The sequence below is a fragment of the Vigna unguiculata genome, chromosome 5 (assembly GCF_004118075.2).
Source record: "Vigna unguiculata cultivar IT97K-499-35 chromosome 5, ASM411807v1, whole genome shotgun sequence".
Taxonomy (NCBI): domain Eukaryota; kingdom Viridiplantae; phylum Streptophyta; class Magnoliopsida; order Fabales; family Fabaceae; genus Vigna; species Vigna unguiculata.
In genome coordinates this window covers 30,633,222-30,653,216 of record NC_040283.1, presented here as the reverse complement: position 1 = coordinate 30,653,216, position 19,995 = coordinate 30,633,222, and the positions used below count along the sequence as shown (strand labels likewise).

Sequence of the window (19,995 nt, the reverse complement as noted above, 5' to 3'; positions counted from 1 at the left end):
TGTCAAATACCTTAAAATAAATTATAATTGTTTACATTTTATATTAGAATACTAAATAAAATTTCATGTGAACCAAAACATTTGTTAAATTTGCAAACTACAACATTGATGAACTTAGTTGATAAAATTAAAAAATATTTCAAAAAAATATAAAAGGAAAACAAATATTTAAATTAAAATATATTTTAAATGTTTGTTTACTTCAATTTTTTAAATTCTAATGAATATCTTTTTTATACACTAATAAAAGTTATAATATATCACTTGATCAAAATGACACAAAGAATAAATAATAAACATAATAATAAAAGGAAAACAAATATTCAAATTAAAATATATTTTAAATGTTTGTTTACTTCAATTTTTTAAATTATAATGAATCTCTTTTTTATACACTAATAAAAGTTATAATACATCACTTGATCAAAATGACACAAAGAACAAATAATAAACATAATAATAAAATTTTGACATAGATTTTGTATCTTTTGAACTTCAATATATGTTGGATAGTGACAAAAAAATATTCATAGCAATTACATTAAATTTTTATATTGTAGTAAATAAAAGTTATTTATACAATTAAAGTGGAAAAAATTACAGTATGATTAATAGTGAGTTATAAAATAACAAATAATTAGATAAAATATATCGAAATATTATTCTACATGATGAAAATAAACAATAAATAAAAATATTAAAAGACTAACAAATGTGTGTTTTAGAAATAATTTGAGAGACTATCGAAAGAAATCGCACAAAGGAAATCAAATGTATAATTAAGGTATGATAAAATGAAAAATACCTTACAGAACTAATTATTAAATTATGTTTGAAGTGGTTAAAATTAAATAGAAATATCATTAGTGACCAAAAAATTTGTCACTAAATTACATATAAATTAGTAATTAAATTGGTCACTAAATCAAGTACAGATTCGATCATTGAATCGGTCACTAATTTAGTCATTGATTCAGACAATAAATCAACTACTACCACCAATGACGAAAAATAGTGACTGATATGGGTTACTGACTAAATCAGTCACCATTTCATGTTTTTCTTGTAGTGAATTATCATATACTATTTCTAAATATCATTATATATATATATATATATATATATATATATATATATATATAATTTTAACCACTTCAAACAGAATTTAAAGTGAAAAAATTACATTATGATTAATAATGAGTTATAAAATAAAAAATAATTAGATAGAATATATCGAAATATTATTCTACATGATGAAAATAAAAAAAATAAATAAAAATATTAAAAAACTAACAAATGTGTGTTTTAGAAATAATTTGAGAGACTATCGAAAAAAATCACACAAAGGAAATCAAATGTATAACTAAGGTATGATAAGACGAAAAATATCTTAGAGAATTAAGAAAACTTTTCAAATATTAACATATAATTAATGGTTGAAAAATAACGAAAATTATTTTAATGAAACAAAAGAGTTTTTCAAATTAAACAAAAATTAATAATAATAATAAGTAAAGAATTTTTTTTATATTATCTTAAATTGAGAGTATAAACATTCTCATGTGAAAGAAAAATTTATAATAAATAAAAATATTAAAAAATAATATAAATATTCAAATGTGAGGCATAATTTTTTTTTAATTAACATACATCATTTTAACATAATTACATAAAGGTTATGATAAGATAAAAAATATATTGGAGATGAGAATGAGTTTCATGACAAATGAAATAATTAAAAGAAATAAAAAATAGAAAAAAAAAATATATATATATAGGGGTTACTTGATTAATTGTGAATATTTTAATAATTTAAACGAGAATGGAGATATGGCGGGGACGGGTATTATGGCGGGTATATGTACATCCCCATACCCATCCCCATACCCAACTGAAAAAGTCGGGGATTCCCCATACCCATACCCATACCCAGTCAATGCGGGGATTCCCCGTCAAAACGGGGACGGGTTCGGGCAATACCCACGGGGACGGGTTTATTTGCCATCTCTAATTGTTGTTTACTAATATATATATATATATATATATATATATATATATATATATATATATATATATAAGGTAAAGTTTAGCGGGTACGGGTATCCACAGGTACGGATACTATGATACCCGTACCCGCCCCGTTAACATGCGGGTATCAAAAATATCCATACCCGCGGGTAGCGGGTATCCATTTTTAATATCCATTTGCTACCCGTTGCGGATTTTATCTGCGGATACCCGCGGGTATGGATTTTTTTGACATCCCTAGTCATTATGTTAATTACATGCAAATCATCCTTAATTATTAACCACTTCAATTTTGATGAAAAGTCATTGATCCGTTTTAAAAAATTTAACAAAAATAACCACATTACATTAATTTTTTAAAAAATTGGAACCAAATTGAAACTAAAAAAAATTAGAGAACCAATTTGACATTTTTAGATAAAAACAAGCCAAAAGAGTAATTAAATCTAATAAATTTATATCAAAATAGTGGAAACAATCTCTCTTATGAATTCAAGAAGTGTGATTATAATAATTTATTTAAGAATTTTGTATAAATGAAGGTTTACAAGAATTTTGTATAAATGAAGTGAAGTTGAATCAATTTTTACCAAGATATATAGGGTTTAGGGAAGAGAAAATTGTAATTATAGAAAATTGATAATCACTGAAGCAGCTACCCTTACATTTATTTATCTTAAGAGATCTGAGAATAAAAATACAATTTTACAAGCAATAAAAAAATTCTGTCAAAAAACAAAAAAAGAAAAGGTCTTGAAAATGCTTTCAATTCATGTGTTGATTCTTCTTCGTTCATGGTCCAAAGCTAACCCAATCATATGCCTCTACGAAATTTTAAAAATTACAAAAATCATGGCATATTTCTTTCATTCTTTAATTCATGGACATTGTGGTGGAATGCAATCAAAGCAATTATCTTTAAAAAGAAAAAGAAAAAAAAAAAAAACTATCTCTTATATCATGGCATATTTCTCTTGAAAAGTAGAGTGATACACTAAAGAAAGGGGTGAGAAGCTTACCTTGGTGATTATTGCAGAAATGCATAGTGAGGGGAGAGCACTAATTAAGCACAAATTAATGTGCAAAGTATAGATCCTGTTGCTAGAATATCCATGATCATGTTTCCTGTTACAATGACTTTTGACTAATATCCTTTTTGCAATAAAGCATGGGTTCATGCTTCAAAGAGTAGCATTGGTTGTCAACATTCAATTCATTAACATAAAATATAATATATATGCTTAATTCCCCAATAAATGATGCACATCACATGGGAGTGGGTTCATTCACCATCCATTATTTTAAAGTCATATATTCTAAGCATCTTAATTAAACCCCACAAACATCTAATTGTGAGTTGGGTGGTCACAAACAATGGTTTATCATCAATCTCTTGTTCCTTTCATGCCTTAACTATTCATTGGAGGCATATCTTTTCAAAATCCTTCATGCACAAATCTAAAACTTACCCAAAATCTTACACAGCCCCGCAAACCACATTTTAAGTGCCTTCAATTTTTATATATATAAATGGATCATGTCCAGATTTTTTATCAATATAAGTGGAATCATTTTTTTTTTCTGCATTCGAACCTTATCTAAATTTAAAGAATTTCAAGTGGGGAAAACATATACACTAAAGTGTTCTTTCATACCAAAGACACTATGTCTTAAATCTTGACATTTTAAACATAAATAAGGATGTGTATATTTAAAAGTTTTTTTATTTTTTATTTTTGCAAAGAATTTATCTATTTTAATTTTTTTTTCAAAGTTTACTCATATATAACTAAAAAACTATAAACGCTCACCAATAATAACGAGAAAAAAAATGAGAAACAAAGAGAATATAAAAATAATATTGGTGATAAAGTATTTTTGTATTAATCAATATTATTTTTATATTCTCTTTTTTTATATAAAAGCCATGATTGGACAACAAAAATATTTTGATAAAGGATTATAGGAAGATAAAAATGTTTTAAGTTGTTAAGCCTATTTCGTCAATAAAGGATGATGATAGGCTTTATTAAATCAACTTTTAAGAGGTTTATGCATTATTTTATTCTAAATAAATACAATAATTGACAGCTTTTAAAGAAAAAAAAAAGAAATTATAAAAACTTATTAAGAAAACAAATGATACTCAAATATTTCATTTAAAAAAGCAATATTCTTTCTAAAAAAATAAAAAGAATTAAATATTTTATAGTAAAACAAAATTATACATCATTATTTTTGTTTATTTTTTGAAAAAAAAAAGAATTAAGTGAAGATTTTAAAAATTATGAGAAAATACACCTACAACTTAGATTTACAATTTATGACCTCATAAGTTATATAAAATAACCAACAAAAAAAGCATGCAAATTATTATCGCATCTTCTCTAGTTTATTTTTTAGTTATATATATAAGAAATGTTCATGTACTGTCATAAAGATAATTATTTTTATTTGATAATTCACTCTAATTATAATCATAAAGTATACATCGATCTCCTCCACCTTCTAAAGAAAAAAAAAAAAAGACTGCTTACCTTTTCTCCTTTTCTTTTCCATGATTCTTATCATTTTGGAACCTTGGCACACTATCACTGGTGAAGCTTCCAATTTAGTATTCAATGATCACAATATTCTTATCTAGCTTTCATGGTAGACCAATAGTTTCCACAACTAATCAATTTCATGTGTGTCCTTCTAGTCAACTATGGTTTCCATATTTGATCAAGTCCTTGCTCCAGTTAAAGAACTATATGTGTACCCTTTTAAAATCTTAATATTTTTTGTGAAGTGCACAACATTTTTCTTCATCCACTTCTTTTTCTAAGAGATATGTAGAAGGAATTATTAAAAGGAATATCATTATTCTATCTATTATGAATTTGTTCTTTAATTATGCCCTTACACATAGACACCCATGAAGTGATATTGTATATAAACTATTCCCCCACTTTATTGCAAGTAGAGGTTTCATTTTCATCCACTGAAAGCTTTGTCTTTTCATGTTTCCTTGTCCCACTCACAAAAAATGAGGTTTTGGGGTCAGATTCTATGGCTTTTTCTTTTCCATCAGATCTTGCTTACTTCAAGCCGTCCTTATTGCCAGAGCACACGAGCACATACACACACATTTTCTTAATTATTGCCACAACTTCTTTTTTTAATTTCTCTATGCTATATGGATATGCAACATGCATGATCAATCAATAATATAACATAGTTTTCTTGAGTGCACATGTTCACATGGCTGTCTGGCTCATGGTGGGTGCAATGTCCCCTTCTTAGGGCTTATATAAAGCCCCCTTTGCCTCATTCAATTCATTCATATCTAAACCTTCTTATCTCTTATCCAATATTCTACATTCTCTCTCTCTCTCTCTCTCTCTCTCTCTCTCTATTATTGTTCATCTTTTCCTAAACAAGAAACAAAAAAATGGCATCTCAAGTTTGTGAGGGTTTGGCTTTCATGAAAGGGGATGATGGGTTGCAAATCAATGGTGCTTTTCTAATGTCATTGATGGAAGAACCATCAGCAAGTGATGAGGGTGATGATGAGAGATTGGATAGCTTGATTAGGGCTTTTGAAGCTGAAATAAGTGGAAACAATAAGATGGAAGATGATGATAATGATAATGATGATTCAGCATCCTCCACAGGTTCAGAATTAATGTTTGAGAGGAATGAGTGTGGCAGTGAATCATGGAAGATGGAAGAGATTGATTGGAGTAATTCATCAGGTGAGTTTGGTGAGGGATGGGTGGACATGGATTTGGTGCCATCATCTCCCTTTGAAGATAGGAGTTGGTGTGTTGAACCTTGTGGAGAGGAGTATTATGCCTTCCCAAACAACTACTTGGGAGATCATGGATACAACAATTCCTTGTGGCAAGACATGCCATGCAATTGATGTCTTTTAATAATTAGTTTCCATCTTGTTAACATGTAAATTCATCCATGTTCTAGCACTCAAAATGTTGCCATGGCAAACCCTCACTAGATGTTCAATTAACAAGCAAAGGAAATTAAAGAAATTGTTCAATCATTTTCTCTTATGTATCTTTTCTTTTTTCATATATTTTCATCTTTTAATCGATAGATCCAATTTTTGGACGAAAAGAAAAACGAAAGTAGGTTTTAAAGGAAATTATAAAAACCTATTTTGTTGAAACAAATAAAATATTTTTAAAGTTTTCTTTTTTGTAATATAATTTTTAATTTATATATTTTAAATTATATCTAAAATATTTCTAGGAATCAAATTGAGTCTATTAGTGTAATTTTTATTAATAGTATACATTACTACAAGAATGTAGCCAATTAGCCACTACTACAATGTCAGCCTACACTACTAGATATAACACTAAAAAAATGTTACTAAATCATGAAAAATGTTATTAATAGAATTTAGTAACATTTTATCACATATTACGTATTCCCCATGTTACTATTGATTTTTTGTAACATTTATACTTATTAATAGAGACATTTACATAAATGTTACTAAAGATTTTAAGTAACATTCTTTTAATAAAAATGTAACATTTTTAAAATGTTACTAAAAGTTTATAGTAACATTTTTTTTATAGAAAAGTGACATTATAAAAATGTTACTAGAAAGTTTTAGTAACTTTTTCTTAATAAAAAGGCTACATGTTAAAAATGTTACTAAAAATAACAGAAAATTTCACACGTGATTGGTTAGGACAAAAACCACAGTCCCAACGTCATCATATTAGCCGATACATATTACAAGGAAAAAATCCAAAATTTTAAAATATGCTGAAGGACTATCATATTAGCCGATACATATTACATTTATTTAAGCAACCAAAGCTAAATTATCAGAGTTCAGAAACCAAAAGATTAACCAAAAACATCTAAAAAAGAGGGAGGATAACCCTAGAAAGAACAAACAAGTCCTTAATTTAACCAAAAACATCTAAAAGAGAGGGGAGGATAACCCTGGAAAGAACAAACAAGTCCTTAATCTCCTATGGCAACGCAACAAGTGAAGCCTTGCTTAGACAAAGGCCTTCCACCTTTGGCACACGAAAGAACACATCTAGGACCTGTTGAATAATAAAAAAGAAACAATGCTCACGAACAATACCAATTTCAATTTCAACTACATAAACCAACACAAAGGCACACTTATAAAGAGTGTGTGGACTCATTAAGTGATTTTGAACTACTTTACATAACTTATTTAAATTTTAAAATTAACAAAGGTAAAGTCTACTCATGCAAGTTTAAAATAACTAAAGATAGCTAAAAATCAACTCATAACCAGAATTCTACAAGAAACTAAAAATTTCACTAATCAAGACCTAAAAAGGACTCTAAAAGTAGGCTAATACTAAGGACTGTATTAAAACAGAAAGTAAATAAGTAAAAAAAATTATCTAAACAAGTTTTAATGGACTAAAAATGACTAAAAACTAACTCAAAAACTGATTCCTAATAGAACTCCAAAAATTCACAATTCAAACCTAAAAAATTCTACTAGAGCATATCTTCATAAAGCCCTCCCAAACCAAAAACTAACACTAGTACTAAGTAAACACAATACATGGCAACTACATAGATGCTCAATAATGTCAAGTACTAAACACAATACACAGTAATAAGCACACATAAGAAAATCTCTAAAAGGATGTCAAGTTCAAAGCTCTAAAATATTTAGACTAGAAAGTGAACCAACGTGTTAAACAACTGCATTGTGAATAGACTAGCATGTGAGAAACCAACAGGAATCTTTTCACCAGGGTCACAAGAGCATCATACCTCAATTTTTTATGTCATAGTTGATTGAGGTGGTTTTTCTTTAGAACCAATAGGAATCTTTTCACTAGGATAAATGGATTCTACATGTTTTTCCCTCTCTGATAGTTCAGAAGCAGTGTACATATAGGTTTCTTCCTACAAAAGTAAAACAAACACAAAAAATTGATTTAATCCAAACATATTTTGACTAGTACTCAGAAAGTGAAAGAAACAATGAAACAAAGCATGGGAGATTAGTACTCAACACTATATTAGAATATACATGACTAATTTCAAATATAAAAGTTATTTGAATAAGCATAAGTAGTATCTGAAAGCTAATAGCTTGGACATAAGTGTGTGAAATGGAAAAAGAACTGTAAGTGGCTCTGCAATTTGTTTATCATAAAATCAAAAACATAAATACAGAGTTTAAGAAGAATGGTAAAAAATTATGGTCTAAATGGTTATAACAATCAAACCACAACCTATTTCTAAAACAGAATACAGAAGTCACCGTCAGAATTGCCTAAACACAAATCAAATTCATATTATCATCAAAGTGAAGAATGAAACAAAGAAGTGAACCCTCACCGCTACTTGAGAAGCTGTGGCATTGAAAAACGAAGCCTCTGCTTCAAGGTCCTTGATATTAGCCTCAAGGGAATCCACCTCCGCATCCAAGGACTTCCCTCTTCACTGCAAAATCTCAACAGTTTGCTTCGAAGTTCTCTTTGCATAATACCCTTCTCCCAAATAAACCTAATAACCAAAACAAATGAAAACCTTTCGCCACAAAGAAAACGCACATTCAATCAAGGAATCGAACTTTCCCATTTGGTCTAAAAGGTCCATTTTCAGAGAATGCACCCACTCCAAGAGAAGAACACCCAGATCCTGTACAAAACAGAAATTAGCTTATACATTTAAAGTCCTCTACTTCGTATTTTGATCAGGAATAAAATCACCTATACAAATCATTTATTTGCCTCTACAAACCTCGTATGCAGCTAGAAATTGCTTAAATAGTCGAGATGCACCGGAATCTTTACCTGATTCAGAGGTTTGGGTTGTTAAACAATGCAACGATCACGAACACCTTTCTCGCAGCAATCAACGAAGCGTGACGCTAGGCAACAATGCCGGAACCAGTGAGAACACTGACGCCCATATTCACACGAAGTTCTGTGTCGAACCCTAGATCAAGAAGATTTTATCCTAGCTTCTGGTGTAGAATACCTTCAAAGCATGAGAGATAAAACGAAAGGGGGAGCAAATGGTAACCTAAATTAATTTTTTCGTAGATTAAAATCAATTATACAATTAAATTATTTTTTACGGTTACACAGAATGATAAAACGAAAAAAAGAAATCTAACACAGAATTGGCTAGTAAAATTTAATTCTTTGTAGTGTTTATTTAAAAATATTATTATATAATTATTAATATAAATTAATAATTTATAATAACTTTTATTTAAAATATAACATAATAATTTTTATTTAGAAAACATTATTATAATTTAGAAAATTAATGTATAGTAACATTTTTAATAGTTATGAAAATAAAAATGTTACTAAAAATAGAAAATGTGTAATTATCTATAGTGACATTTTTTAAAAACGTTACAATATTAATATTAATATTCTTTGTAGTAACAATTTTAAGAAAATGTTACTATATTATATCTATATTATATCTATAGTAACATTTTTAATAAATGTAGCTGAGTAAATGTTACTGTAGCTACTAAATGGTGTAGTGCTAGAAAAGAGAAACTGTCTGTGTCGGCAAGCGAGACACAATTAGGGGTGGAAAAAATGATAGTGTTAGATTGGTGAAACCCATTCTAAATTCACGAGAGAATTATAAAATTTTAAAAATAACAAGATGAATATTATGTTGGCAAATAAGATGTTAAAATGGATTTTTTATTTAAAAAATTATACCATAGAATCATTCTAACTATCACTAGAAAGGAGTAAATTTTGGAAATGAAAATGAAGGCAAATTTCGAGACATAAAATTAGACAATGAAATGGGATTTAAAATTAAAAAGTAAAAGTATAACGTCAATTTAACCATAACCAACACTTAATTTAAATAGTTAAAAAATTAAAAAAATGTTATGCATTATTGGTTGTCCATTGATGTGATATAGTTACTCATATGATTATATGATTGATCCTCATATGATTTGTTGTTCTTTATATAAATATTTGTATTAACGATTTGATTTGTATATGTATCCTTGATGGGTGATATGTTGTATTATAAATATGATTCTTCTTATCCGTAATAAGATACACAAAAAAGTTGCTTCCTTTTCTTTTATTCTCTATTATTCCCTCTCTTATTTTCTCCATTATTAGCTTTATTTTACAACACGTTAGCACGATGTTCCACTCAATTGAACGAGTGGAAACATTTTTTTCTCTAACGACAATATTCTACATGTCTCAGTCCAGGCTCTTTCTAATCATTTCTTCATTTACAATTTTATCTTATATTCTTATTCTTGTGATAAGATTTGTTTGACTTTATGAATTTTCATCTTCGTCTTATTATTATTATTTGTATTATGATGGGATTATTATTATTATTTTATGTGCTAGTTCTAAACACGTCAAACGTTGCAAAATTTGAATTTGTGATCCTTGATATCATAAGGAAGACTTATTGGATATTAAATGTTAAAATACATTTACATGCAATGAGTCTTGGTGATACCATTAAAGAAAAAAATTAAAGCATCTGAGCAACAAATTTGTTTTTACGACAATAATATTGTCAAAAGAAAGTTCACAAATATTTTGAATTTATTTGATGCCTTCTTGTTATTAGGTTTATAAGGAGGGGTATCATTGGGGAGAACAAACACCAATGAGACCTGAGCTCAACCACATAAGGCATTGACACCACTCTCAACCCAAAACCTTAAGGCGATGGGTTTATGGGTCTTTATTCTTATATAGTGCTCTACTTTCTCATTTCTAGTCAATGTGAGACTTAGACTCACACTTGGATTCCTAACAATCTCCCCTTCAAGGGTGAGTCCCTTCAACCACATTGGTAGACTCCCCCTCCCACGGAAGCATTCCCAACCACGAGTACTCCTTTTTTGTCCTTTTCTGTATCGCCGTTCTTTTCTTTAACGGGACACGCTTATGTGACCCACACTGTCAGGAAGACTTTCGATACTAGGACTATACTGCACTCGTCTGAGCCGGTTTTAACCATCGGCTCTGATACCACTTGTTAGGTCTTATAGAGGGGGTTTACTGGGGAGATACAACACTAATGAGACCTGAGCCCAACCACATAAGGCATTGACACCACTCTCAACCCAAAATCTTAAGACAATGAGTTTATGGGCCTTGATTGTGCTCTACTTTCTCATTTCTGGTCAATGTGGCACTTAGACTCACACTTGGATTCCTAACAAGCAGAACAAAGCAATGAGCTTCTGATAGAAAATCATGAAATTTGTCCAATTGGTTCTACTCCATTCTTAAAAGTGAATGCAACAATATTTGATTTATATTTTCATGGTCATGATAGTGATTATGGACATGGTTATAAAGGAAATTTTAAAAACACATTTTATCACTAGAAGTAGAACAATAATGTGAAAAAAAGGGAGAAAAATGTGTTGCAAACCACACCTTACAAGCCAATTTTGTGAGGTTGAGTTAGGCTTAAAGTCCATTTCTTAACATGGTATCAGAGCCATTGTTTAAAGCATATCCTAGTGAGATTTATGTTTGTTGGACGTATAATTTCATCTGCTATCGGGCCGCTACCGGACCATCCATTAATGTCGAGTCCTACGCACGAGATGTATATACCTCGACGTGAAGGAGATGTGTTGGAACTCCCTGATCGACTAGAGATAAATCAATTTCATAGTATATAAGTGGGTGCAAGATTGGAATATAAGTTATCATAATGGTGGTAAAGGCCATTTGAGTTGTACTTGTTGTACATCAAAGCATCTTAAAATATAAGGAGAAGAACATAGAAACACACTTTGCTTATGAAGATGGTGATTTAGATTATGGCCATATGGATAATACTCATCTTGATATTGTTATTTTCTTTGCTAAATCAAATAGAAGCATTGATCACTTCATTGGTGATGAGAATGTTAAAAAAAAATATTTTCTCATATTATGTTCTTAATTTTAGGACAATGCTTTATATTTGTTTCATGTTTCATGTTGCTTATATATAAGTTTCTCTTGATCAATAAAATTCTCGAAATATTTTTTTTCTTCTTCTCCTCTTAGATAATATTATCTAATATTGATATTTATGTTTATATGAAGAGTGAATGTTGACACTAGCACCAATGATGAGTATATGCATCTTATTAATAATGCAACAACTCATACAATTCTCAAGAGTAATAAATTTTTCTCTTGTTTGGTAATGTGAGAAGTCAATGTTAGTACTATTTCTGGTACTATAAATATAATTGAAGGCTCCATAAGAACTATTGTACTTCTACCAAGAAGTACAAGATTGCATATTAAAAATGCATTTTATTTTCCTAAGTCTAATAGAAACTTATTAAGTTTCAAGGATATTCGTCTAAATGAATATCATATTAAGACAAACAATGAATGAGATATCGAATATCTTTATATCACTCAAATTGAATCGTATATAAATGTGTATTATAGAAATTATCATTTTTCCCTTATGGTTTGTACTACACATATATTAATGCAATTGAGACGCATGTCATTATAAGCCAGAAGCTTACAAATAGAAATGAATTTCTTGTTGGGTATGATTGGTTAGGTCATCCTGGAAATATCATGATGCGAAAAATAGTTGAAAACTCATGTGGACATCCACTTAAGAGTAAAAAAAAAACTTCCCAATGAGTTCTCATGTACTATATGTTCACAAAGGAAAGTTGATATTAATACTATCACCAGAAAAATTAGAAATGATTCAATCTCATTTTCAAAACAAATACAGGGTGATATTTGTGGTCCAATACACCTGTAACATCCATAAATCAATAAATAATGTATTACTTTATTTATAAGCATTTTAGTATGTATCTATAATTAATCTCTCTCTCTCTCTCTCTCTCTATATATATATATATATATAATTAAAAATAATAATATATCTATTATAACAAATTATGAACATATGAATGTAAAGATTATAAATATCCAAAATATACAAATAATTGATGATTTTATAAGAAATATATTAAATATTTTAGAATGTTAATAAGAAAGAATATTTTTATTATAATAATAGAACAAAAGTAAATACAATATATAAGTTAAGTTACGTAAGTATGTATATATATTTATTATGGATAAACTTGTATGCATGTATATAATAATAGGTAAACTGACATATTGTTATGTAATAAAAAAAAAGAGAGAAAAAAAGAGAAAAAGAAATCCCTCACCACAATTATTTGCTCATTGCTCCACGTAACGGAATTAGATAAGATGCCAATAAATGCATGATGAGTACGTATTTTTGCCCTCATTAATTCTGGGTATTTAATTGAATTTGTATGTTTAAAGAGTGATTTAATTGACAGTTTTGATAATTAGGCTATTTGAGCTTGTGTGATAAAAATGTCTTAAAAAGTGATTTTTAGCTGCATAAATTATTTTTGGATATTTTAACGTTTGTTGATGCAGCTGAAACTAAGATTAAGCTCATTCAAGGTGGGAAAATAAATGGATTGGAGTTACATAACACTTTTAAATAAGGCTGAAATTAGCAAGTTTTGGAAAAATCACTTCTGTACCCCAATTTTTACTTATACACTCCCCTCTTTCTAAATGGGTCTCACCAAAAACCAATTCTGCACCCCTAGTTTTTACTAAGTTGCACCTCTCCTACCACTTAGACTCCATTCACTAAAATGGTGCCATGTGGCAATCCTCCACTAATTGAGTTGACCAACCAAAAGAAGCCACGTGGGCATAATCCTTGCATATGCATGTGAACCAATCAGGGCATGCCACGTCATCATCTTCAACACTAACTTCTTCTCTTGGAAACCCTAACAGCTTCCATCAGGTCCGCCACCGGCAGCCACTGCGCCGCACGTCGTCAGAGCAGCTGCGTCTTTCATCATGCCTGAAGTTTACCAGAAACCACGAACCATCGTGCATCTGAACCAGAAAACGTGAAGGCGAGCAGCCACCAACACCATGCTTGGCGAGCCACCACTGCAGCACCGTTGGCCACCATGCGAACCTTCACTGAAGTTGCGCCGTCAACGTCGAAACAGCACCTGCACCAGTTCCGGTCACGCTGCATCTGCAACGCACCATCTTCTTCTTCCCACGACCAGATCTTCACGCATAGCACCTCCATCTTCGTCCACGTTCGCGGTGCAGTAGTAACACCTCCATCTTTGCACAACACACCACCGTGAACAGCCATGGAAACTGTCACACCTCCGCGAAGCAAACTGGCACGCCTCCATTACCGCATCTGCACTGCATTCTTCAACACAGATCTGCGCCTCCACCACCGTGCCTTCGTCGTCGGAAAACGGCAACTGCAGCCGTCATCACGCAGCACCTTTGTTGGAGAAGAGTGTGAGAGTGAAACCCTAATTCTGGAGAGAGAAGGAGCTGCCACGTGTCAGTCTGCTATTGCACAGTCAAACTGGTCAAACCTGGTCAAATAGTCAATTCTGGTCAAATATTCAAATATTGTCAAAGACTGGTCAAATAAGAGGGGTTTAACTACAAATATTGATATTTTTGGATCTCTCTGCAAAACTAGACTACAGAATTGAAAATGGGCTATTTAGAAAATTAATAAAAATATTATTTGGTGATAATTTATCAGATATCTTTAAATAATTAATTTATTTAATTATATCATAAATTCTTAACCAACTATATTTGTTAAATAGTCTATACCTCTCCAAATATCTTTGAATATTTATCTTTATCTTTATTTTAAAAGATATTAGAGAGGTTTTAGCAACAGAAAAACTCAGTCCAATTCCTATATAAAGAGACCTAGGGAGAAGCAGAAAAAGGAACAAGCTCGGGATTTCGGAGTTTAGGAACCCTTTAGGGGGGCCTAATTTTGTTTCCTTTCTCTCTCTATTATTCTTTCTATTTTTATTTTACTTTTGCATTCTATGGATTGTTAAACTTCTTGGGTTGATTCCATTGTAATTTCATTATGGATTCTAAGGTTAGAATGAAATAATTTCTTTGTTCTTTTTATTATTGTTGAGGTTTTCATTCATATATGTCTTTTATCTTTGAATCACATAAAAAATAATGATTTTAAATCTATATGCATGTTGATCATATGAGTCAAGGGATTTTTAAATTTAATTGAGACTTTACTTTGATTTTATTTAGAAACTTTCATGTGATTGAATGAGTTTTTACCAATAATTGAGACTTTACTTTGATTAAAGGTATTTACTCTAACTAAAATTAATTGAGACTTTACTTTGATTAATTAAGCTTTTTATTTGATGAGGAGATAAAAGAATAGACATGATTAGGCATAGTAAAATTTGATTGAGACTGTATTTTGGTTGAATTTACTGTGGATAATCTAAAAGTTCTCACTTTTAATTGAGACTGTACTTTGGTTAAAAGTTAGAACGCCAACAAATTAATTGAGACTTTACATTGATTAATTTGTAAATCTACAACAATAATTAATTGAGCAATAATCTTTAGATAACCGATGATGGATCTATTTTGAAAAAGCAATAGAATCAATCTATTTTTCTTTATCATTGTTTTTTTTATCTTTTTATTTTTTTATCTTTTTCAAATTTTATTTCTTTATTCCTTGTTTCATTTGATTAACTCTTTTGCATAGTTTTTATAAGAACTAATTTGTTTAAAATCAATTCTGTGTTCGTTGGGAGACGACTTTGGGTTACTTTACCCTTTCTATTTTGTTGACTACTATCTTAGCAATACTGAAGTTGCTATAGCTTAGTAGTATTAATTTGAACACGTCAACGACAGCGTTATCAATGCATTTGAGATTTAACGCAATTACAAGGTAGAAAAGAAATGGAGAGCTTAATCTATAAGAAACAACAGTAACGAGAATTTGAAAGAAGAAAAAAAATTGAACAGTGTTTTCTAACCAAATGAACTAAACATAATGATTATGTATGTAGTATAAATAGGAGTGGTGATTGTGAAAGGAAAACAAGACAGTAAGATCAAAGAAAAAAAAGGGAGAAGAGGAGTTTGTGATTATAAAATTGGCAGTGAAGAAAATAAAAGAAGAAGAAAGCTGAAATGTTCACAAAGCTTTGGGATATATCTTTCACAATAATTAAGGTAAGGGGATGAGACATCTATCATTTTATTTACTTTGATTATTTTCATAATTATTTTTTTATCTCTATAAGTGAGGTATCCCTAACCTCATTCTAATTTATATTTAGTTCTCGTTCTTATTTATTTATTTATATTCATCTCTAGTTATGCACTGGTCCTATTTACTCAATTGATATTTAAAATCTCATTTACTTATTTATATTTATCTCTAGTTACGTACTGATCATTTTTATTTATTTTAATTATTCATTGATCCTATCTTTTTATTTTATTTATATAATTATATGGTTTAATAGTGAAATAAAATTTATGATAAATAAAGATTTGATTATTGTAGTTGGAGGTATGACCTTGGAGATTTAAACGAATTAGTATTACTCAAGATGAGATGTTTTTGAGTTCCTTTGTTGGCCATGAGCTCATTTATTTTGACTAGTCACTACAAAATTAATCAACATCTTTATAAAAGTATAATAAAAATTTAGTTTTATGGATTTGAAAGAATTTTCATTTCATTTTATTTTATTATGATATGCTGTATTTTTTTATGTGATATTTGTCTCAGTTCCCTATTTTATGATTGTGTGTGAAAAACAAAATTTTATAACCATATCATAGATGGCTACTCCCAACATTCATGATCCCTTCTTCGCCGACATTGTGGCTGTTTTCCCGAGGAATGCACGGCAAACCAATGCAGTGAATAATTCTGTAACATTTTAGGGAACGAGAAACTCTACTATTACTTTCATCTTTGCTCCAAACGCTTTGATTGTCATCGTAGGACAAATCAAAGTTATCTTCTATTTACCCCCAACAATCCAAGTGAACCCTATCCATAACCTTTTCCCTCCACCTGTTTGAAAACCAGTATATGAGGGGGAAACTATAAATAAATAACACTTCTTCCTCTTGTAGTGTAAGGAATATAAGATGTACTAAACGATGTAGATATAAGATGCATACAGTATTTTAAATATATATATATATATATATATATATATATATTTATGTATATGTGTGTGTGTGAATATCTTAAGTATAATTAGGTATCATCGTATAATTTTGCCTTTAAATTTTATAATTATATTGTAGGAAATAATAATAATAATAATAATAATAATAATAATAATAATAATTAAATAGAATTTATTTTATCGTCACAACACCCACTATGTTGATCATCTAAATATTTCATGGTTTTAATTTATGCATCAACTAGATGATCACATATTTGTTTATTATCAACTCGCAATCAAGTATTTGCAAAATTATTAGTACAATTAAGATCTCACTTCCCAGATTATCCGATTAAGAAAATATGTTTTGATAATACTGGTTAAATTACATCTCATGCTTTTCATGAGTATTGTATCTCAATTGAATTTGAAGTTGAGCATCTAGTAGCATATGTTTATACTTAAAATAGACTTGCGGAATCATTACTAAAATGTCTAAACTTGGTCACAAGACCATTACTTATGAGAGCTAATATTCCAATGGCTACTTAGGGATATGCAATTTTGTATGTTGCATTATTGATTTGTATCAAGCCAATAAGTTGTCACAAATACCCTATTATGTAGTTGGTTTTTGGTTAATGACCTAATATTCTCATGTAAGAATTTTTGCGTGTGGTGTATATGTTCCAATTTTCCCACCAAAAGGGACTATGATGGGTCCTCAAAGACGATTGAGAATATATGTTGGATATGATTCTCCCTCAATAATAAAATATCTTGAACTACCAACAAGATACTTATTTACAATTCAACTTTTTGACTATCACTTTGATGAATAAGTTTTTCCAACATTATGGGAGAAAGAAAACAATTGTAAAAAGATATTGGTTGGAATGAATTATCATTATCTCGTCTTGATCCTCATACAAAACAATGTAAACTAGAAGTTCAAAGAATAATTCATTTATAAAATCAGTCAATCAATTATCTTATGTTTTACTGACAGAAAAAGGGTAACTAATACCAACTGTTAATGCTTTGAAGATAATTGATATTAATTCATAACACGCCTGTTAGTTCCAAAGACACGCTTGAAGTGTGATAGACCTATTGGTTCCAAAGATAAAAACTCTTGAATGAGGAAGGGGGCTAAAATGCAAGATGACCTAATCGAAAAGGTGGAAATCCCAAAAGATTCATTTGATATAATTAATGATTTGATTCCAGAAGAACCTAAAGTACCTGATATTGTTGAAAATGATGAGATCTTAATAAATTATGTCAAGAATCATATAATATGGAACCAAAATGAAGTCAACATTGACGAGATTTTTGCATACAATCTAACGATGAATGTTATGAGTGCCAATGAGGATCAAGAACTAATGATCATTGAAGATTGTCGACAAAGAAATGATTGGCCAAAAATGAAAATATGCAAAGAAGCATAATTAGATTTGCTTGCTAAACGAAAGGTTTTTGAAAATATAGTTCGCACACCTAAGGGTGTGAAACCCGTTGGGTACATATGGATTTTTGTGCAAAAACAAATTAAGAATGATGAAATTGTTATATACAAAGCATACTTGGTTGCTTAAGGTTTTTCACAAAATTGATATTGAATTATGAAAAGACATATTCACTAGTATTGGATGCAACAACATTGCAATATTTGATTATCCTAGTTGCACAACAAGATTTGCATTTACATCTAATGGATGATGTTACAGCTTATTTGTACGGTTCTCTTGAGAATGATATTTATATGAAAATCCTTGAAGGATTTTATTTGCCTAACAAGGTAAGTTCTAAAGAGGGTTATTCAATAAAATTGAACAAGCTCTTTTATTGATTAAAGCAATCAGGACGTGTGTGGTATAACCGTCTTATTGAGTACTTGTTCAAAGAATGATATAGAAAAGATCTTATTGTCCTTGTATTTATATGAAAATATTAGAAAATAAATTTGCCATAATTATTGTTTATGTAGATAACATAAATATCGTTGGAACTCCTAATGAGCTCACAAAGGCAATTGATTGATAAAAGAAAGAATTTGAGATGAAAGATTTTTGAAGGGCAAAGTTTTGTTTGAGATTATAAATTGATTATTTAACTAAAGATGTTTTTATACATCAAGAGGCTTATATATTTAAGGTGTTTAAAAGGTTCTAAATAGACAAGTCACATCCATTATGCACTACAATAGTTGTGAGGTCGTTAGATGTTGATAAAGCCTCTCCTTAGACCTAAAGAAATGATGAAGATCTTCTTGGTCCAGAAGTACCATATCTTAGTGTCACAGGAACATTAATGTATCTTGCTAATTATACTTGTTCTGATATTGCATTTGTTGTAAATTTATTAAGCAAGATATAATTCTTCAACTACAAGAAGACAATTGATTGGAGTAAAATATATACTTTGTTACCTTAAAGGTACTACGGATATGAGCTTAATTTATCCAAATGATTCAGAAATAAACCTAATAGGTTATGCATATGCATGTTATTTTACATATCCTCACAATGTCACAATGGTTGATCACAACAAGGATATTTGTTCACATGTGGTAGCACAATGATTTCATGATGATATATGAAATAACCATAACAACAATATTGTCTAATCATACATAATTTTTATTATTACATGAGGTAATGATGTGAACCCATTTGCATTAGGACTGACTTAGGATCTTTAGGGTTAGAACCTTGTAGGAAACTTGGAAACTTAGTGAAAAGATCGATTAGAAAAAAGTTTGAAGTTCCGATCTGGCCAGTAATGTAGAAACGTCACTATCTTAGGTTGTAGAACTCTAATTGACGGGATTCCAAAACAGGGTGAAAGTTCACGTTCTAAAATATAATTTTGGCTTAAGAAACACTAATTTTGGGTGAGTGGAACGAGAG

The 19,995-nt window shown here is 29.6% G+C and overlaps 1 protein-coding gene and 1 long non-coding RNA gene across 3 annotated transcripts; one reads left to right on the top strand and one right to left on the bottom strand.

Annotated features, from left to right (window-relative positions):
• Positions 1 to 5,335: 5,335 nt before the first annotated feature.
• Positions 5,336 to 6,080, top strand: LOC114183986. The gene has a single exon (XM_028071208.1). The coding sequence runs from the start codon at positions 5,462 to 5,464 to the stop codon at positions 5,933 to 5,935; it is 474 nt and encodes a 157-aa protein (XP_027927009.1). The 5' UTR covers positions 5,336 to 5,461; the 3' UTR covers positions 5,936 to 6,080.
• A 694-nt stretch (positions 6,081 to 6,774) lies between these two features.
• LOC114185720 lies at positions 6,775 to 9,081 on the bottom strand. Of its 2 annotated transcripts, XR_003604886.1 has the most exons (4): positions 8,844 to 9,081; positions 8,386 to 8,688; positions 7,813 to 7,947; positions 6,775 to 7,097 (listed from the first exon to the last, which is right to left on the bottom strand). It is a non-coding gene; the product is annotated as an uncharacterized LOC114185720 (long non-coding RNA). The 2 variants fall into 2 exon arrangements; XR_003604887.1 differs by lacking the exon at positions 7,813 to 7,947.
• Positions 9,082 to 19,995: the final 10,914 nt, after the last annotated feature.